This window comes from Betta splendens, chromosome 22 (genome assembly GCF_900634795.4).
Source record: "Betta splendens chromosome 22, fBetSpl5.4, whole genome shotgun sequence".
Lineage (NCBI taxonomy): Eukaryota > Metazoa > Chordata > Actinopteri > Anabantiformes > Osphronemidae > Betta > Betta splendens.
Genome location: NC_040900.2, coordinates 1,535,330 through 1,554,930, shown reverse-complemented (window position 1 = coordinate 1,554,930; position 19,601 = coordinate 1,535,330). Strand labels below are relative to the sequence as shown.

Sequence of the window (19,601 nt, the reverse complement as noted above, 5' to 3'; positions counted from 1 at the left end):
GCGTCGCTGCGTCATTAATAATTAGTCTTGGCTCGTTTTGATTTGAAAGTGCGCAGCTCAGCCTCTGAGCCTCAGGTTACAGCGTTTCCTGAACTGAATCATCTTTTCCTTCATCAGCGGCGACTCGTCAGTCGCAAACAGTCACCGACCGGAACACAAGCGACGCGCCTTTCAGAATAAAAGCCCAGCACGCCTCTGTGCGTCTGACGGGATGCGCTCGTGAATCGGGCTTTTACTTCGGCAGCTGGTGACCTGACGTCGTCGTCCTCGTTCGGCCGCTGCTTCAGTCCACGGCGCGACACCCGTCGGAGGAGCGAGATCCACGCACATGCCGCAAACATCACGTTCCGTCCGGCGCAAAATCAATTAAGCTCGTTTCCTTTCGGCCTTTATCACCGCGTCACCGTGTTATTGTTGTTTTTATGAAAATGGGCTGCGCAATATCAGGTTTGGCGGCAAAAGCGGAGTTTGAAGAAACAATTCCAGATGATGCTGCGCATCCGAACGAGGCTCAGATTCAGATGATCAAGGACTCGTGGAAAGTTATTCGGGACGACATCGCCAAAGTTGGGATCATCATGTTCGTCAGGTGAGATGAGTTTGCGCCACGCATTTAGTTCTGCGTTAGATGTTAAATGGATAAATGGAACACGTGAAACAGTTGAATCAGACGTTACTGCGTTATCAGGGCACTGGCGTTTAAATCAGTCATGATGAAATCTAGTTCGTTATTATAAGATTATTTTTATGATTCGTTGTGTAAAAGCTGAAAGTGTCTAAATGGCGTAAATCTATTCTTCATATTTGATCGGTCTCTAAAAGCCGCTCGGGATCAGACCTGGTGGTTCCCAGAAGGTCTGATCTGCCTCGATGATGACATTGGGAACCCGCATCCTTCCACCGCCATCTCTCCTCTCTTATCCCCTCACATCACATGTCGTTTAGCTCCAGGTCTGAGCCATCAGGGAGACGCATCGGATCAATTAATACGATAAGCGGCGTCCGGGAACAACAGAGGATAAAGTCTGACGGAAGTGGAGCCACTCGGGGTTTAGTGACTGAACGACAACTCTGTGCTTTGAGTTTATTCCCTGGTCTCCGCTGTCAGGTTCATTCACCGTGAAATGTCCCGCAGATTAGACGAAGACGAACACAACCTTTAAACGGCACCAATTAAAACTGTACCGGAGCCGCAGCTCTGTCCGCTTATGTTACACAGGAGAGGATGAACAGTGGAACCGAACAAGAAGCTGCGCATCAAGTGTGGGAGGAAGCGATGAAGCGCGCCTCTGCGGCCGCGTGCAGCCGGGATGCGGTCATGTGCCTGTTAAAGGGCTCAGACCTGTCATTTGTTCCACAGCCATTAGAGAGAGCATCACGCCTGACACCTTCCCCTCACCTCTATTCATGCATCCGTTAAATAGGAGGCGGGGCCGCATGTTACGAACAGCTGATTCATGTATTCATCGGACGCTCTGGGTCTCGGCCTCGTTCCTCTCTCAGGCCGCGCACACACACAGTCACAGCAAACAGAATTAGCCCCTGTTTGTCTGCGCGTATGGATTTTATACTGGGACCTATCATGAATGCGCAGCTCTGCTGTCGCTCAGCCTCACAGGTCACAGACATGTCTCCGTGAGATGCGTGGCTCTAATCAGCCGCAGTGGATCCGCTGCAGATCACGCAGCCACAAACTCCGCGTGTGACGCCTGTCATCATCCTTTTGACTTCATAATATGACATTAACATAAGCCGTGCGTCTCAGCGGGAGCACGACGCCGCTCGCATCCAGAGGTGAGTGTGATCCAGTATCGTGACTAATCACAGGTGCCTCAGCTGGAGACCGGGAGGCTGATTGGATGGCGGCGCTTAAACGCGCTGCCGCTAAATTGATTGGGGTTAAATCAGAGAAAGGGGAACTTCAGCAGAGGGTGAAGCTGTGACGCGTGGCAGCCGTGGGTGTGGATGTTTAAGTCACAGCAGACCGTGAAAGGTCGCAGCGTCACGACCCGGATCCGCCCGCACGGTTCCGACCGCAGGTCCGAGCGGCTGCGGGTTTGTTATGGTGTGTGCACGTCACACGCCGCTCTCAGGCTCACGGATGGCTGTTTGTGCTTCTGGTCGTCATGGTAACAGGTTGTTCGAGACGCACCCCGAATGCAAGGATGTCTTCTTTCTGTTCCGAGACGTGGAGGACCTGGAGAGGCTGAAGACCAGCCGGGAACTCCGAGCCCACGGGCTACGGTCAGTGGACGGGGCGAAAGCAACAGATCCAGTAAAGATCAGAACCCACATTTTGCTGTTGTTTCTAAACAGTGTTTTACTTTCAACATCTATTAAACAAACAACTGTGATGAATGACTTCACAGCCAATTGATCAACAAAACCTGTCAGGACCCTTAATTAGTTTTTCTTGTAGTGAAGTTGGATTCATCCAATTATCCTGTCACTGCTGTATGAAAACCTGTGCTTTCATTTCATTGCACATTCACACATGTGGATATAAATATTTTACATAAATCCTGTTTTCTTTAAATTGACAGACGCACTGTATGAACCTTGTACGTGTCCCATTAGTGCTGTATCCACTGGGTGGAAAGCAGTGCCCCAATTAACATCTATGCATGAAGGACAGAATGTTTTTGATTTAAAAATGAAATGAGAAGGTTTGTTACCAGTGAAGGTTGATCCAATGTCCACTTTAACACGCAGGCGGAGGCTGCAGCAGCACTTGAGATGAGCTCCAGGTTATTATTGGTATTATTCTGCTCCTCATATACCCAACTATTATTCAAGGTAATTGAATTTTTCTTTAGGCAGCACCTTTCTTTCGTGTGGAGCGACGTGGTGTTATAAGTCGGGTGATGCCCTGTAACACATCGCAGGGTGAGTGGAGGAGAAAAGCACCTCCGGTATCATCATTAGCATCGCCTGGCGCTCTGCAGCAGAGCGCGCAGCATTTGTCACAGCCACTTGTCTGCTGTTTCCCGGGGAGCGCGAGCCTTTCTGTGTTCCTCTACACACGAGGCCACAGCAGCCAATTACTGCCTGGAGGTAGAGGCTGCTGAGAGCGCTGCAGCATCCGCACATCCCGATGTGAACCAGCTGCTCTCAAATTCAGCGATAAGGCCAAATGGCCCTTCAGCTGCACTCAGGACATTAGTATAAACGTCCACAGTGACAGCAGAGCAGATGGAGGAGCCAACGAAACCATCTCTAACCCTTTGTTCCGTGTTCATTCTGAAAACTGTCACGCACACCTGCAAAGCAACAAACAAAGCGTGCAGTCAGCAAGTTGGAGCCACAGATACGCAAGGAATCGCTGTGCTTGTCAGCACAGAGGCTGCGTGGCTCCTCCTGAGCCTCATATCTTCCCTTCTCTTTCAGGGTGATGTCTTTCATCGAGAAAAGCGTGGCCCGACTGGAGCAGCTGGAGAGACTGGAGGCTCTGGCTCTGGAGCTGGGAAAGGGCCACTTTCATTACAACGCTCAGCCCAAGTACTACAGTGTATGATCCTGCTGCCACAACTGCTGAATGGAAACACACCTACACCTGCATATAACAAAGCCACAATGGAGTGACTCACCAACCTAATGCTAGTCTGTCTGCAAAAGCGTAAGCCAGTCAATGAGCATCTCCTATAATTACCTTTCAGTACGTCGGAGCAGAATTCATCTGTGCTGTGAGGCCCATTCTGAAGGAGCAGTGGACACCGGAGCTGGAGGAGGCGTGGAAGGTAAAACGCGTGTGTGTGTTATGAGCAGCGATGGTTTATGCCAGTGTTGAAGGAAGGAACTCGCTTTTAGTGTCGCTACAGAACAGATGCAGTAGCTTTAATTAGTTTTAGAGTGAGACTAAAGCAATCATCTCCTTTCATGTTCATCCATGTAGAGTCAGTCGTGTGGAAAGGAATTACTAAATTTTAAGTTGGCTTTTAAAGAGACTAGTTTCAACCAGCTCTACCTTTGATGGTTCACCCATTGCCCTGACTCTGTTCCAGACCTTGTTCCAGTACGTGACGACCCTCATGAAGCAGGGATACGAGGAGGAGAGCGCTCGGCAGCAGCAGCTGGCGCTGTCACCAAAGGAGCGGCCGGAGAGGAGGAACACGGCGCTATGAGATGATGCTTCAACCTCTGCTTAGACTGTTCAAACCAGTTGTGGTGATTTTGTATATACTGTATTTACTGTCATTTTCTACATTGCTAATGTTTAACAGTCATTGGTTGATATTTTATCAAAATGGACAAATTAACAGCATCTCTTAAAGCACTTTATTTCTAATTTTAAATTGTGCTGAGTCCTCTAACGTGAGGCCTGAAATACAGACGGAGATAAAATATAGTGGCTTTAGAACCTGGCTCTTATGAAAAACCAATTATTGTTTAGCAGCAAACACTTCGTTACCGTTACTGTTTTTGTACTATTTAACTCTGTCATGAATAATTCACAGGCGCTTTAAAATTATTACATTACCTGAAACTATCCGTTTATTTTGTGTTCAACACATGGAGACAACAGTTTGGCATGGATGCTCTGTTTAAAACTCAAAGGGACACAACATTCACTGCTTCTCAGAAGGATAAAAAAACCTCCAAAATGAAGCAAAAGCAAATACTGACATTAAACCAAAGTAAAACAAACCTGGTCAGATTCAGTTCCGCATTTCTAAGCATCCATGCTGAAAAGGGGATTCCAATAACTCGTAAAATTAAAAATCTAATTGAAAAACATGCCGACACGGCCCCCGGTTAACCTTCAATAGAATATAAATAAGGACCATTAGAATTTAAATAGAAAGGCAGGTGACTATTAGGCTTTGTGGCTAACGGGATGACATTGATGACCTGGTTTCAATAAATCTAACCAGCTTCATCCTGCATGTGTTACAAGAGGATCCTCAGGTTTTCTGTTCCAGAACACTGATGGCACTGAACAGCCAGGAATGAAGCGTTATCATGCAATCAATGGCATAATATCAAAGCAGTCACCAGATGATTCTGAGGCCTCTAGTGAATGGGTAGAGAGCCTGTTGGGTGACTGACACTGTTCCCACTCCCCTGTGACGTACGAGCGAGCTGAGCGACCCAAGGTTGTGTAGAGTCTGTAGCTCATTGGGTGGCTTTGGTTTTCTTGCTCTTGCTTTTCTTATCTTTCTTCTTAAGTCCATCCATGTGAGCTCTGAGGAGGTTGGAGTAAGCCTGCAAAGAGAAGATTGACTTTATTATTTAGACATTAATGAATCAAAGAGACAAAAGGGAAACAGCCTTCAAATAACTTTTACAACAATAAATTAAACGAGATCCACTCACCATCTGAAACTTGATTACTTCTTTAGTACTGACCTAAAATTGCAAGCAAATATATATATTTTAAATTAGTTGAGGCAGATCAAAATCAAACATCATAAAAAAAAACCTCTAACTTACTACTGTGCTAATTTTCTTCTTGCCGTCTGACGCCCTGAGGAGACATTTGTTGTCTGCTGGTTCAAAAGACTCTGTGTGGCCCTTTTTAGGCACCGGCTTGGTCCTTCCGTCATCTGGAGAAAAACGTGTGATCTGATTGGAAATAACAAGGCCACGGCTGTGACACCTACAATGCTTCACAGGGCGTCCACTTACATTTCTTTAGTGTGATGACCACGCTGCCAGACGTTCTGCACCTCTGGAAAAGCCGCGTGAGCTCCGTCAGGAACTATAGAAGAGGATGTCATTAAAAAAGACACGACCGGAAAGTAATAAACCTTTACGGAACCTGAATGAACAGAGTTTCTAAACTTTTACTTGTAATTCTATTGTTGAACATTTGAGGCAACATATCACAATCGTTAAGTTGCTGCCTTTAATGGCAGCTTCATTGCTTTTAGCTGAATGAAGACCAGAAGTCATCTTAAACAACATTTGGCCAAGTACTGACTGGTAACCAGTACACGGCGAGACAGACACTGCACTGCGTAACATCACGTTACAAAACAGGCTGTGGCTGCTTAATTACTGCAAAGTGCAAAAACGGAACTCCATTAACTGTAAAGTCCAATTTCAACTTCAGCGTTATCTTCAACTTAATGTTAGCAAACGGGCTAAAGGCTCATTTGATGACTAGCTCGTCTGTGACGTCGCTACTACACAACTAAACTAAACAGCCTCACTTTTACCGTAAACCACCAAAAGGACACCAAAACCGGCTTCTGGACACATATTTATTGTGCGTTCTTACCGAATCGTTTTCGAGCAACACCATGTTTCTGGCTTCAGACAAGCGTTAGCTCACAAGCTGAGCGCTAACTATGAATCACACGTATCCACAGGCTGTAGCTCCGCCCCGTCCGCCGCCACGAGGGCTGCCCGCTCACCACAGCGCCACCTGCTGCCGCGGAGGAGGAGGACGCACCCGCTTTCTATGTGAAATCTGTTCATTTTAAATACATGTTAACTTATATATTACCCTTCCTGATAATTTTGTATACGACACACACATAATCATCATTAATGCAGCAGTCCACTGTCATGTTTGTTATAATTAAAATCTTAGTAAAAAGTTACTTTACATGTAACGTAAAGTACATTTACTTTACTAAAATATTAGTAGCAACGTTAAGATTAAAATATTAGTAAAGTACATGAAAGCAGCGTCTTTGTTAATTTGATGCTTAGCTTGCACACAATGTTGATACTACATTACTTAAAGTGAGGTAAATGCTTATATTAGGCCACTGTTTCAGCTACAGGCGAGTGATGTATTAAAACTGATAATAAGAGGCAGAAATAGACGCTCCGAACGCAGCAGCAGCAGGTATTCCAGCTGTTGGAGGCCGAGAGGCGCAAATAGATCCGCATATAATGAATTAGTGACTTGAAGCTGATTTGCTCGTTGAGCAGCTCTTTCTGGGGGTAAACTCTCCGTCCCGCACGTAGGCCGCGTCCGGAACCGCTGACGTGTTTTGTCTCGTTGCTGCAGAGGACGCCGCGTAACGGCACCATCCATGAAAGAGTTAGTGTCTGTCCAGGGAACAGATCCAGCCCCTTCAGCCGCGCAGCCGCCGCCTCCTCGGAGCTGTACAGCTGGCAATTTACGGACGGACGACGCGAGCGGAGTAATTGGTGCTGGGAGGACCCGGACCCGCAAACTGGACCGTGTGTGCTGGAGGACGCGGATTAGCCCAGGACTGGGAGACTCGGTTGAGTACACGAGCGTTTGGATCGGCACAGGCAGCCGAACTCTGGAACCGTTATAACCTCCTCACATTGGAGCTATAAGGTAAAATCATTCCTTCATTATTCTGCGACTCCACTCAGTGAAATGAGGAGAAACCACAAGTGGAAACCTGGTTTAGCTGCAAATCGAGTTCTCATTCATCGTTCGAATCCTATAATTAATAGTCTCAAATTGGGTTTTTAAACGCACATCCCCTCTGTAGGATACTTTATTCTACAAATTAGCCTCAACCAAAACCAAGATCCATCTGCAGCAGCTACAACGCAATTTCTCTGAGCTGTTTAAAGATGCGAAGCATTAAAAATGTGAGGAATGTTACAGGAAACGGGGAAGTCAAATAGAGGCTTGGAAGCGGAGCCTGGACCCGATTCACAGGAATCACTGCTGCTCAGAGACTGTGGATTAGAGCAAACACATCCAGGCTTTATTGGACTGGTGTCACCCTATAAACATCTGATCTAATTGTAGTATTCTGAATTAAGGCGTTACACAGACTTAGCTGTTATAAAAGTGCCCCATTGTTTCATTTAGTCCTTTGAGGATCATCATCTTTCGTGCCTGTTGAACACTGATGTTGATCCAGATGCTGAGCAGCTGTTTTTAAGGAGCTCAGCGGTCTAACGCTCGTCTTGTGGCAGTTTCCTGATGTTTGAAGGAGCTAAATGATGGCTCTGTGCTGACTCCAGCAAAAACGAATAGCAACCCCACAAGTAGCTTAAATGAACTCCTTATTAAATGGTGTTTCAGTCGTAATCTGCTGAGTCTTGGTTTGAGTAAATGCTTTTGGACTGTTTTTCTAAACAGCACATTGAACCAAAAAACCAAAAAAACCCAAATTGCACTTTCCTCTGTTTGTTCGAAACTTTACACCACCGTGTGTTTTCATTTGGAGCCGCTCGAGTTTTCCTTTTTCCTGCTCTCACGTATATTTGCTTGTGCTGATCCGCACCTTTTCCCCCATCGTCCTCCTCCGTGTGAAGTCGCACTCGCGTCGACGGCTCAGGTAAAAGGTTTCACCAAGTTCCTCTGAGGTCAAAACACACTGCAGCAAGGCAGGAAATGTTTTTCTAGCCCCGAGAGCTTCCCCCAGTTTAGTTCAATCTGCAGGATCTACAAGCTGCAGGCCTCTGGTGCATTGCAGACAAATTGAGCGGTGTGTGTGATGTGGTGGGAATGTGCTCAGTGGAGGTGGCGTTCGGTGGAGAAGCACAGAGCCGCGCTGTTCTGGGAGCTGCTGCAGAGTTTATAGGAGCCTTTCACAAGATGTGATCCATGAGCACATTGGTATGAGGAGTCTCAGCTTGAGTGAGGGGTGACAGAGACCCTCAGGGATACGAGGCCGTCTGTGTCGGCCGCTGATGTCACACAATCAACCAATCAGCCGCTGGAGCCGTGGTCTCAGCGGTCGAGCCCCCGCCGAATCAGCTCCGCGTCAGCATGTCCGTCCTCTCACAGTGTGAAGTCAGATTCAGACATGTTTCGAGGAGTGTGCGGTGGGGGTTCAAACATCCTGCTACTGTATGTGGGGGCAGAACCCCCACTGGCAAAATGCAGAGGCAGCTCCGGAGTCAGCAGCAGGTCTGAGGCGTCAGGACCGGAGCTTCAGAGGGTCCATGAATGTAAACCTGCAGGAAAAAGGGACGTGTGCACCGTAACAACAACCATAATGAATATCAGAAGCACAAAAGCTCTTAATTAGATGATTCGAGCGAGTTAATGGTGGAAGTGGCTGCTCCCATCAGCACGTTTCTCTGTCCATGAGCTGTCTGAGACCTCATTCACCGCTGCTGAAATGACAGGAAACAGCCTAAACCCGCCTAACGCCGTTGTCTTTCTGCACCTGCAGCTCACGATGGCGCCGCCAGGAAGCAGACGGCGCTTCCTCTCGCTCCTCCTCGCCGTGTTGATGCCCTGCTGCTTCAGCCAGAGCCCCCCCTCCCCCGCGCCCCCCGCCGCGGCCAAAGCGTCCCCGTCGCCCCCGTCGCCCCCGCCTCCGGCCGAGCGGCTGCGGGTCCGACTGGCCGGGTACCCGCGGAAGCACAACGAGGGCCGGGTGGAGCTGTTCTACAGGGGCGAGTGGGGAACCGTCTGCGACGATGACTTCTCCCTAGCGAACGCCAACGTGCTCTGCCGCCAGCTGGGCTTCGTCTCGGCCACAGGATGGACCCACAGCGCCAAGTACGGCAAGGGCCAAGGTGAGACCCTCTGGAGGTTCTGGGCACCAGAACAGATCCCACCCGTGTTCCAGGTTCCCCTCACCAGCGCTGACGTGCATTCAGTATTAGCTGGTGCTTCCATCCCTGAGCGGTGCAGCGTGACCTCCAGGGAACCGGACCGGAACCTCTCTGACGTGTGGCTCTCGTGCAGGAACGATCTGGCTGGACAACGTTCTGTGCAGCGGAGGAGAGAAGAGCATCGAGCTGTGCAAGTCGCGCGGCTGGGGCAACAGCGACTGCACCCACGACGAGGACGCGGGGGTGGTGTGCAAAGACGAGAGGATCCCCGGCTTCGTGGATTCAAACGTTATCGACGTGAGTTTGTGGGTTGTGAGTGGAAACATTCAGCCCATGTGTGAGAAACACGACGGCATTTTCATCTTGCTGCCGACTGTCTGTGAAGTGGAGCAGGAGGCTCTGCTGCTCCAATTCTGGCTCCATCTGATGTGGAGTCCAGACGTTCTGTGGCCACAGACACGTGAACCGCAGCGGAAGTGACTCATTCCAAAGCTGGGAATCAGAGAGAGTCACGTTAGCAGCTCGTGAGCTGGAACCCACAACATGAATAGATGAATAAGTACAGATGTTGCTCTAACTCTCCCCTCAGGCCCAGGTGGACGAGAACAAAATCGAGGAGGTGCGTCTCCGGGCGGTGGTGGGCGTGGCCAAGAAGAAGCTGCCCGTCACAGAGGGCGTGGTGGAGGTGAAGCACAAGGACGGCTGGGCCCAGGTGTGCGACCTGGGCTGGACCGGCAAGAACACGCGCGTGGTCTGCGGCATGCTGGGGTTCCCACACGAGAGGAAAGTCAACAAGAACTTTTACAAGTGAGTGAGGCCGCGCGGGTTCTGTAGGCTCAAGCTGCTCCTGGGAGCTCAGAACCCGGCAGGTTCTGTTGGGGAGGAGCCAGTGTGCAGGGCTTTATAACAGGGAGCTGTTTGGGAGATGGATGTGATGAACCACTTCCTGTGGACGACGTCTGCATTCCTGACATCAGGGCTCCAAGAGAAAACATAAATCTAGGTTCTGTCATTGAGTGGAAGCTGCAGGTCCGTCTCAGGGTTCGGGTCGGTACTGTGTGAAGTCAGAGCCAGCAGCTGATTAGGTGTGAAACCAGGCAGGCAGCTGGTACCGCTGGCGACGCTCATAATGACAGCAGCACTGAGCGCTGTTGTTTCCTGTGTGAGTGAGCAGCGCTGCAGTCTGAACGACCCGGCTCCTGTGCTGGAGGTGGGACAGCTGTTTGTTTGGCCTCCTGCTCCGTCTCCCAGTGTGTTCTTCCAGAAAAGCAGCTCACATTCCTGGCAGAGCTCCAGGAACGGAGTCTGAGCAGGGCGACTGAGCTCCAGACGGCACAGAGCAGAGCGTGAGGGGCCGCGGGCCGAGTAGGAGCCCCGTTGGGTCAGTTTTAGCTTTGGACCTCGTTCCCCATCGTCTCCCAGTGAGACGCAGAGCGGCTGCAGGAGCTCCAGCATCACGGTCACAGCGGCGACACCGGGTCTGAGGCCAAATATACAGAGGACATGTGGAATGTTCACCACGACCCCCCAGTACCTGTGTGTGTGTGTGTGTGTGTGTGTGTGTGTGTGTGTGTGTGTGTGTGTGTGTGTGTGTGTGTGTGTGTGTGTGTGTGTGTGCACACGTGTGTGTGTGTGTGTGCGTGTGTGCACGCGTGCATGTGTGTGTGTGTGCGTGTGTGTGTGTGTGTGTGTGTGTGTGTGTGTGTGCATACATGTGTGCGTACATGTGTGTGTGTGTGTGTGTGTGTGTGTGTGTGTGTGTGTGCGTGCATGTGTGCGTACATGTGTGTGTGCGCATGTGTGAGTGCGTGCATACATGTGTGCGTACGTGTGTGTGTGTGTGTGTGTGTGTGTGTGTGTGCGTACATGTGTGCGTACATGTGTGTGTGTGTGTGTGTGTGTGTGTGTGTGTGTGCGTGCGTGTGTGCGTACATGTGTGTGTGTGTGCGCATGTGTGAGTGCGTGCGTGCACGCGTGCATACATGTGTGCGTACATGTGTGTGTGCGTGCGTGTGTGCGTACATGTGTGTGTGCGCACCGGCTCCTGTGTGATGGAATCTGGCTCTCGTTGTTGCAGACTGCCTAAGCGAGCGGCTGAGACGGCTCCCGGGCCAAAGGTTAAGGTTTCGGCGGGTGGAAGGTACAGAGCAGCAGAAACCCGGCGTGCGTCTGAGGCCGCGGGTTTTCTGTCGGCGCAGACACAAACGCTGACTGTGAGGGTGCTGCAGTCGCCTTTGGTTTCTGTCTCGCTTTAGTTCTTGGTTTCACTGATTGAACACACTGACGCCTCATCAGAATCGGATCTCCTCATTTCTTGATGATGCACTAATTTAAAATCAACTCCTGTTAGTGAAGGAAGTGAAGCTTCACTTTACCTGAAAAGAAACTAGCAGAATTATGTTTATGCTCATTTGGACCCTTTTAGGACCCGTGTGATGGACAGATGTTGTCAGTGTGTGTCCTGTCAGTGACTGGGGTTTCATTTTCCACAGATTAGTCCTTTTATCCTAATGCAACAGCTGGATTTCATACTCTTATTTATGGCATGCTTTTTGGAGGTCAGTCACTTTTCATCTTGGCTTCTTCAGCTAAACAGTCACAGGCCTCACTTCTACAAGTCCTGACACAAAGTGTGTGTGAATCTGAAAGTAATCAGTGGTGGCGTCGTGAGTTTGAGCTGCCAGATGACGAGCGCTGCCACGTTGGACTCCAGCATTTACACACTTCACTCTTTATTCTCTGAAGACAAACCTCTTTCTAAAACAAGACAAACTTTCTAAAATCAATTGAAATGAAGGAAAACAAAACTATTTATTAGATACTGATAATGTTACACACTCTTGAATTCTGCTGTTTCCACCGTTTACTGATCTACTTCTAATATTGTAAAAGCACCTTGTTGTAATTGAACTCATTTCAGGATTTCTCACATGCAGAATCCTCGGCCTTGTACTGACAAAGCTGCAGAACCCACAGACGACATGTGCTTCCTGTGATGAAACCTGCTTTGTTTGTATACCTATAATACACATACATGTAATATACGTATACATGCACTTAAAACCAAACTCCACAATGGTCCCTGTAGAGTAGCAACGTCTACTAACAGTCGCCGTGATGATCACGTGTCGCGTTCATCCGCCGTGTGTTTGAACGTGACCCGTACTTCAACCCGTTGGATCGTGTGTCGCCTCAGTCTAACCCGTGTTTGCGTTGCAGGCCTCCGTCCAAAGCTAAAGCTAACGCTAAGTCTAAACAGAGCAGCCCTGACAGAAGGTAAACCAACAGTGTGTCTGTACTGATTCTGCTGCTGATCTGAGGTCAGGCTCATCAGTTTGCATGAATCATAACATTATGTGAGATTGTTTATGGGCTTAAACAAAGGGATGGATTGATCTAATACAAACCATGACTTCACCCTGTTGGGACTGAAGCTCCTGAAGCCCTTTTCCACCCGTTCCCACTCATTCTCCGTCCCTCAGGCTGTTCCTGCAGCGCCAGCGGAGCTACTTCCACATCCACTCGGTGGCGTGCACGGGCACCGAGGTGCACCTGGCGGCCTGCGCCCTGGAGTTCAGCAGAGCCAACGCCTCGTCCTGCGACGGCGGCGCGGCCGCGGTGGTCAGCTGCATGCCGGGCCCGCTCTTCATGCAGAACACGGGCCTGAAGAAGAAACTGAAGATTTCAGTAAAGTCCCTCTCAACAAGGCTCTAACTAACAATCTGGTTCCAGGCTGGTTAGAACCTCTCAGTGTGTGTGTGTGTGTGTGTGTGTGTGTGTGTGTGTGTGTGTGCGTGTGTGTGGTGTGTGTGTGTGTGTGTGTCGTCCAGAGCAAAGTGAGGCTGAAGGGAGGCGCGAAGCTCGGCGAGGGTCGAGTGGAGGTTCTGAAAGACAACGAGTGGGGCACGGTGTGCGACGACCGCTGGAACCTGCAGTCAGCCAGCGTGGTCTGCAGGGAGCTCGGCTACGGGAGCGCGAAGGAGGCGCTGACCGGGGCCCGAATGGGCCAAGGTGAGAGAGAGAGAGCGCCTGAAAGGGGCCCCTGTGTGAAGGTCCACTGCAGACTCAGCGCCGCTGGGGGGCACCGGACCCGCTCAGCGCCACTGGGGGGCACCGGACCCCCTGCTGGGCCGGGACTCGGACCGACGGCGTGAACGTGAACATGCAGACACGCCTCAGGACTGAGGAGGGAGCCTGGTTTTAACCCTCAGAGGTGCTTTGCAGGATCGGAATCCGTGACTAGCGGTTCTGTTCCGTGTCTGGAGGTTGTACTTCACACAGCAAACATGGTTTAAAGAATGGAAACCTTGTGCCCTGAACCAGTGTGAGCTCTGAGGACTGATTCAGGCTTATTTTACGCTTTGACATCTTCAATCATTAAACAGATTCAGGCTCATTAACGCTGAGTTGGAGTAAGAGTTGCTCCTTGTTCACCGCCAGCGCCGCTGTCTGTGTGTCCGTCTGTGCAGGAATGGGTCCAATCCACATGAATGAGGTGAAGTGTGTGGGCCTGGAAAGGTCGGTGTGGAACTGCCCATTCAAAAACATCACGTCTGAGGACTGTCAGCACACTGAGGACGCCGCCGTGCGCTGCAACGTGCCCTACCTGGGCCTGGAGAACACGGTCGGACCGAACCTCCCCCGATTCACGGCTGTTCATGCATCATGACTGTCCTGCTTTTGTCCACACACACATTAATTCAGGGCTGAATGAGTTTTGCTTCCTTCTGCTTTTAGTTTAGAAAAAAACTAAAGCTTTGCTGCCTAATCATTTATTTGGTTTGTTGCAGCAAACCAAAAGACCTGAGCTTTTCTAGTTGCATAAATTTTATCTTTAGTTATAATATATATATATAAATATATATAATATATTACTCATTTGCTTTAACACCAATCCTCTTTCACATAGCTTTGTTCTCTTGCTTGTTGAGCAGATTCTCCCCAGTAGATACATAAAGGCCAGAGTAGGTGGGATAAAACTCCAGGATAGAATGATCTCTTCATCACTCTTATCCACTCTGGTCCGCGCGCATCTACGCTCTGCGGTTCCTAACACCTTGGTCCCACACAGATCCGAATCACAGGCGGCCGGACCCGCTACGAGGGCCGCGTGGAGGTGCTGAGCACCGACGCTAACGGGACGCGGAGCTGGGGTCTGATCTGTGGAGAGAGCTGGAGCACCAAGGAGGCCATGGTGGCCTGCAGGCAGCTGGGCTTGGGCTACGCTAACCAGGGCCTGCAAGTAGGTGGAGGCCCCCACGAGGCCGCGCTCCAGTTATAGGTCATATGCAAACGATATACTGTCAGTAGCTGGAGCTCCACTTCTTACGTCTCACTCTCATCGCCGTCAGCTGCAGCTTCGTAAGCTCTGGTTCAGAGGAGGGGGTCCGCAGTTTGCACAGGGATGATTTCAAATATGTGCAGGTTTTAACCCTGGCTTTTATTGCTCATCACAGAACAAACGGGACACTGCCCTCTGGGAGTGAACGGCACCGCCCTCCTTCAGTTACGACAGTGTATTATTTTCATATGGGGTGAATGTGTGAAGAACCGTCTGTCTTGGTTTGTTCCATGTTCCACAAAAGCCCTCTTCAGAACTTCAGTTTAGAAACTGAAGGTTTCTTCAGCTTCAGCTTCTAATCGGTCTCAGAGCCGCTCATCACAAGAGCCAAGCGATGACCTCATCAGGAAACCACGCAGACGCTTTCCATGCCTAGTAAAGTCCAAGCAGACTTCTGCTGCTGCCGCCGCATGCTTCCACTGGCAGAGCACTATGAGTAACCATAGTTTGACCCAGACGGTTCAGCAGCAGGACAGGAAGTGTGTCCCCGCACTGACTCCAGCAGGCCGTGTCTGCAGATCCGGATAGTGGGCGGCCGGAGCAGTTACGAGGGCCGAGTGGAGGTTCAGGTTGGGTCCAAGTGGGGCACAGTGTGCAGCACAGGTTGGAGCACAAAGGAAGCCATGGTGGTTTGCAGGCAGCTAGGGCTCGGCTACTCCATGCATGCCATCACTGTAAGTAGGCTCCACGGAATTAACATTAGAGTCAATGCTAGAGCAGTCATTAACGTTACCGCTGCTGTTTTCATGGTTGTTCTGTAGTTTGAATCGCTCACGTAGTGTATTTTCAAGGACCTTAAATCACGATTACACTGTGTCCTCAGTGAGCTAACAAAAAGTAAACCATGACCATCTGTACTTTGAAAGAGCAACATCACGGTGTTGCGATGCTCATTGTGTGACTGATGCACGCTTTGCTCTTGTTTGCACGGCCGTCACCTCATCTAAGGAAACCTGGTACTGGGACAGCAGCAACGTGACGGACATGGTGATGAGCGGCGTGAAGTGCACGGGCAGTGAGATGGCGCTGAGTCAGTGCCAGCATCACAAGAGCGTCAGCTGCCAGAGAGCGGCGGCCAAGTTTTCAGCGGGAGTCATCTGCTCTGAGAGTAAGGTTCCAGGAGCAGAGGGAGACGTCCTGTTCAGACAGAGACCCGGTTTCACGTTAGCAGAGTGGAAACAATGACATTCAGGTTTATTAGGTCTGGACCATTATGATCCAGCTGGAACCTTTTATGTGTAGCTGCATGTTGACGTGTTTCCCACTTGCTCCCTGCTTTCTTTGAGCTCAGACCTCATTCTCTCTGTGCCCGTGTGTCCAGCGGCCTCGGACCTGGTCCTGAACGCCCCTCTGGTGCAGCAGACGGTTTACATCGAGGATCGCCCTCTGCACATGCTCTACTGCGCTGCAGAGGAGGACTGCCTGTCCAAATCTGCAGCCAAGGCCAACTGGCCGTACGGACACAGGCGCCTGCTCCGCTTCTCCTCCCAGATCCACAACATCGGCCGGGCCGACTTCAAGCCCAAGGCCGGGCGCCACTCGTGGGTCTGGCACGCCTGCCACGGGTAAAGCTCCAGCTCTGTCTTTATAGTAATGCTGAAGATGAGGGCATCCAGCTGATGCTACAGGGCCCAGTGTTAGTAATGGCTTCCACTACATGTGGGTGCAAAGACTACGTCTGTCAGACCTTCTGTCCTCCTCTGTTTCGTACAGTCACTACCACAGCATGGATGTTTTCACCCACTATGATCTGCTGAACTCAAATGGTACCAAGGTGGCAGAGGGACACAAAGCAAGCTTCTGCCTGGAGGACACAGATTGCCAAGAGGGTGAGCGTGATGCTCCAGGTCAAAGTCAGAATTGAATCATCTCATTTCCAGATCACCAGCAGCTCCATCTTTTCTCAGGTGTTTCCAAGCGGTATGAGTGCGCCAACTTCGGCGATCAGGGCATCACCGTGGGCTGCTGGGACCTGTACCGCCACGACATCGACTGCCAGTGGATCGACATCACAGACGTCAAACCTGGAAACTACATCATGCAAGTGAGTGTGTGTGAAACAAGAAGCACAAGAAGCGTTGAAGGATGGACAAAGCTTCATTTGTGCTACAGCAAATAATCAGAGTGAGAAAGTGTGTGTTTATTAGCATGTAACTGTGCTGCATCCTGGATATTTCACCAAACCACCTGATGCGTCCTCCTATCAGTCCTATTATTTGTAGATTAATTATTATTCATATTCATTTTTCCATTTCTCACCTGTTTAGGTTGTGATCAATCCAAATCAAGAAGTAGCTGAGAGTGATTTCACCAACAATGCCATGAAATGCAACTGTAAATATGACGGACATAGAATCTGGCTCCATAATTGCCACATCGGTAAGAAGAACAACTACATGAATTTGTCTTTTGTATTTTTAATCTTACTCTGTCATATTGTTTTGTTTTGCAGGCGACGCGTTCAGTGAGGAGGCAGAGAGGAGGTTTGAGAAATACCCCGGGCAGCTCAATAACCAGATTTCTTAAGCTATTATAACAATATAGTGAAAACGAGGTTGAACAATTAAATTAAACCTCACAAGTTCAAATGTTCAGCTAGTGTTCAGGTACAAAATGATTCCCTTACATATCTCCACTTCTTTCTAACAATGGAAGAAACCAAGCATTTTGGTGAATGTGATGTGGGAATTATTATACTTGAATGTTCAAGTGCTATTTTTTGGATTTCCTTCTTAGTCTCCTGAACTTATGCCATCGAATTGAACAGATTTTATAAAGTCAGTTTAATAGACTGTGTGTGGCAAATGTACAAGCTTCTGTTGAATGTTGAGCTATGTTTCCTTTTTTATAAATAGATTTATTTTACACCTCAAGTCTTGTAGTGAACCATAAGAACACATCAGAGGCTTGAAGAGCAAAAGATGCAGCTCTGTGAAAGTTCTAGCAACTTCATTCAAGGGTGTTATGAGCAAAGGTGACTTTCCATGACCACAAATGTCCAGAACACTGAAACCTTAACTGGGAGGAACCACACAGCTGAAAAAGCTTTTGACTTCGACTGCTCTTCATCTTTACACCAGCAAATCATACCAAACCTGCCTCAGTCAAACATTTTGTGAATGTATTTATTACCAAAGCTAAGGTGCTCAAAAACAAGACACGTTGAATAGGATTATTGTTGCTTTGAAGCCAGATTGAAGCCATTTGTAGTTAGCTTTTATAGAATATTTGTAGTCCCACCTTCCTTGCATATGTCCTCTGTTCTGTCATGTTTTTGCCAGGAGGAAAAATGTCGTTGTCCTATTCTGATTTTTTAAGTGAGCAATTAAAAACATACAACAAACAAACAACATCACGAGTTAAACAGCTCTTTCCCTTTTTTATGCTGTTTAATAAAAAAGCACCACAGATTTAATGGAACCTGAAACAATCATTTATTACGCAGACATCAGAAAAATAAAGCAGGGACATAATAGATAATGGCCTTAAATGACCACATGAATGATATAAAGACAGATGTCTATCAATAAAAGTTCTGAAAAATGTTTGCGGGTACGACGGTCTTCTCACGCTGCGTGTTTCAGTGTTCACAGGTGAGTAATAGTTACTATATATTCAGAGACAGAAGCAAGTTGCTCGGTCTTCTCACTGCAGGACTGTCTGTTTAACAACCCTCCCTTCTTTATCAACAGCAAAGTTGTAGTTCTTGGGCTTGTCCAGCACCTCTTCGATGCGCTGATCCAGGTTCTCCAGGGTGATGAAGTTCTTGGCATCCTCCTGTAAGATGAGGAGTAAATGTCATTGCTGGATGTAACATCAGTATTTAGAAATATCAGCAGATTATGGTGGAAAGTATCAGAACATTTAGTCTAGCTCTGTTTTTACCAGTCCTGTTTACACACCGACACTATAATGCAACAGGATTTCCACAGTAGGAAGACAAACCAGACACAGACGATCGTACCTGCAGCTGTAAGATTTCCCTCTCTCTTTCTTTGATGAACTCTTGCTGTTCTTGCTCACGCTGAAGAGCAGCTTCTAACTTGTTGCGCTCAGCTTCTTCATTTTCTCTCTGGATCCTCATCATTCTAAAACATACACACACGATAATTATCAGAGAATGTTTTACATATAAACACATATGACTGGGCCACTTCCTATCCATCTGTTTCCTACCGGACGTTAAGCATGCGGACGTTCTCCTCATCGTTCCAGGTCATGAGGGCACGATGCTCCTCTGCATCCTGCCTCGCTCTCTCCTCCGCCAGTGAACCCGTCTCCTCCTCATACTTCCTTCGAAGCACCTCCTCCCTAAACTCCAGACTGACAGATACAGTGTATGAAACAATGGCATATCCATCAATGTTTACCAGACTACAATATTAAATACTTCAGATTAATTTGGTTTGGCTAAAAGTTCTGAACTTCACGTACCGGAGCGCCTTTAAGATCATCTGGTACTCGCCGAACCGCTGCTTCATCACCACCATCTCCACTGGATCCACAGGCGGAGGCACTTTGATTCGCCCCTCCTTGGATTTGGCCACCGGGTCGTTGCGGGACTTTCTGCCCCGGACCGTCTCCACGAGCACGGCGCTCCTGGGTGCGAGGAGCCGGGCCGCCTGCGCGCTCCGACCGCCCATAGCCCGCAACATGTCGGCGTCGGAATGCGGTAACAAGTGCAAGAATTAAAGTCGGTTAAACTCAGCATAAACACAAACACATGGCGGCAGTGGTTCGGTTATAACATTGACACGGTACGTTGTCAACTACAGGCGGCGGCCATTTTGCTGACCTTTGACCACCG

At 49.0% G+C, this 19,601-nt stretch overlaps 4 protein-coding genes across 6 annotated transcripts; 2 read left to right on the top strand and 2 right to left on the bottom strand.

Annotated features, from left to right (window-relative positions):
• Window positions 1-23: 23 nt before the first annotated feature.
• Window positions 24-4,649, top strand: xgb (x globin). 2 transcript variants are annotated; one of them, XM_029138230.3, is made up of 5 exons: window positions 24-589; window positions 2,137-2,244; window positions 3,388-3,508; window positions 3,657-3,737; window positions 4,002-4,649. In XM_029138230.3, exons 1-5 carry the CDS (start codon window positions 423-425, stop codon window positions 4,119-4,121), a joined length of 597 nt encoding a protein of 198 aa, XP_028994063.1. In that variant the 5' UTR covers window positions 24-422; the 3' UTR covers window positions 4,122-4,649. The 2 variants fall into 2 exon arrangements, with proteins under 2 accessions (XP_028994063.1, XP_028994065.1); XM_029138232.3 differs by lacking the exon at window positions 24-589 and adding an exon at window positions 1,848-2,039.
• srp14 (signal recognition particle 14) lies at window positions 4,262-6,461 on the bottom strand. Its single transcript, XM_029138234.3, has 5 exons — window positions 6,221-6,461; window positions 5,626-5,698; window positions 5,431-5,543; window positions 5,314-5,346; window positions 4,262-5,202 (listed from the first exon to the last, which is right to left on the bottom strand). The coding sequence occupies exons 1-5, from the start codon at window positions 6,242-6,244 to the stop codon at window positions 5,113-5,115; spliced, it is 333 nt and encodes a 110-aa protein (XP_028994067.1). The 5' UTR covers window positions 6,245-6,461; the 3' UTR covers window positions 4,262-5,112.
• A 303-nt stretch (window positions 6,462-6,764) lies between these two features.
• On the top strand, window positions 6,765-18,146 carry loxl3b (lysyl oxidase-like 3b). 2 transcript variants are annotated; one of them, XM_029138217.3, is made up of 17 exons: window positions 6,765-7,261; window positions 9,066-9,414; window positions 9,587-9,750; window positions 10,043-10,260; window positions 11,531-11,593; window positions 12,673-12,729; window positions 12,936-13,140; window positions 13,284-13,464; window positions 13,923-14,077; window positions 14,525-14,695; window positions 15,313-15,468; window positions 15,743-15,902; window positions 16,116-16,359; window positions 16,508-16,623; window positions 16,702-16,838; window positions 17,062-17,173; window positions 17,247-18,146. In XM_029138217.3, the coding sequence occupies exons 2-17, from the start codon at window positions 9,072-9,074 to the stop codon at window positions 17,318-17,320; spliced, it is 2,556 nt and encodes an 851-aa protein (XP_028994050.1). In that variant the 5' UTR covers window positions 6,765-7,261; window positions 9,066-9,071; the 3' UTR covers window positions 17,321-18,146. The 2 variants fall into 2 exon arrangements, with proteins under 2 accessions (XP_028994050.1, XP_028994048.1); XM_029138215.3 differs by lacking the exons at window positions 11,531-11,593; window positions 12,673-12,729; window positions 15,313-15,468 and having other exon boundaries at window positions 6,782-7,261.
• Window positions 18,147-18,204: 58 nt separating this feature from the next.
• Window positions 18,205-19,596, bottom strand: mrps26 (mitochondrial ribosomal protein S26). Its single transcript, XM_029138229.3, has 4 exons — window positions 19,229-19,596; window positions 18,971-19,117; window positions 18,759-18,882; window positions 18,205-18,571 (listed from the first exon to the last, which is right to left on the bottom strand). Exons 1-4 carry the CDS (start codon window positions 19,447-19,449, stop codon window positions 18,440-18,442), a joined length of 624 nt encoding a protein of 207 aa, XP_028994062.1. The 5' UTR covers window positions 19,450-19,596; the 3' UTR covers window positions 18,205-18,439.
• Window positions 19,597-19,601: the final 5 nt, after the last annotated feature.

Excerpts from the sequence above, each read along its gene's own strand:
- xgb (XM_029138230.3), top strand. The coding sequence starts at position 423 with ATGAAAATGGGCTGCGCAATATCAGGTTTGGCGGCAAAAGCGGAGTTT. Across the intron at positions 2,245-3,387 it reads CTCCGAGCCCACGGGCTACG|GGTGATGTCTTTCATCGAGA; the intron begins GTCAGTGGACGG and ends CTTCTCTTTCAG. Across the intron at positions 3,738-4,001 it reads AGCTGGAGGAGGCGTGGAAG|ACCTTGTTCCAGTACGTGAC; the intron begins GTAAAACGCGTG and ends ACTCTGTTCCAG.
- loxl3b (XM_029138217.3), top strand. The coding sequence starts at position 9,072 with ATGGCGCCGCCAGGAAGCAGACGGCGCTTCCTCTCGCTCCTCCTCGCC. Across the intron at positions 9,415-9,586 it reads CAAGTACGGCAAGGGCCAAG|GAACGATCTGGCTGGACAAC; the intron begins GTGAGACCCTCT and ends GCTCTCGTGCAG. Across the intron at positions 11,594-12,672 it reads AAGGTTTCGGCGGGTGGAAG|GCCTCCGTCCAAAGCTAAAG; the intron begins GTACAGAGCAGC and ends TTTGCGTTGCAG.
- mrps26 (XM_029138229.3), bottom strand. The coding sequence starts at position 19,449 with ATGTTGCGGGCTATGGGCGGTCGGAGCGCGCAGGCGGCCCGGCTCCTC. Across the intron at positions 18,883-18,970 it reads GTCCGCATGCTTAACGTCCG|AATGATGAGGATCCAGAGAG; the intron begins GTAGGAAACAGA and ends TGTATGTTTTAG. Across the intron at positions 18,572-18,758 it reads GGGAAATCTTACAGCTGCAG|GAGGATGCCAAGAACTTCAT; the intron begins GTACGATCGTCT and ends CTCATCTTACAG.
- srp14 (XM_029138234.3), bottom strand. The coding sequence starts at position 6,244 with ATGGTGTTGCTCGAAAACGATTCG. Across the intron at positions 5,699-6,220 it reads TGTTGCTCGAAAACGATTCG|TTCCTGACGGAGCTCACGCG; the intron begins GTAAGAACGCAC and ends CCTCTTCTATAG. Across the intron at positions 5,544-5,625 it reads GGTCATCACACTAAAGAAAT|ATGACGGAAGGACCAAGCCG; the intron begins GTAAGTGGACGC and ends GTTTTTCTCCAG.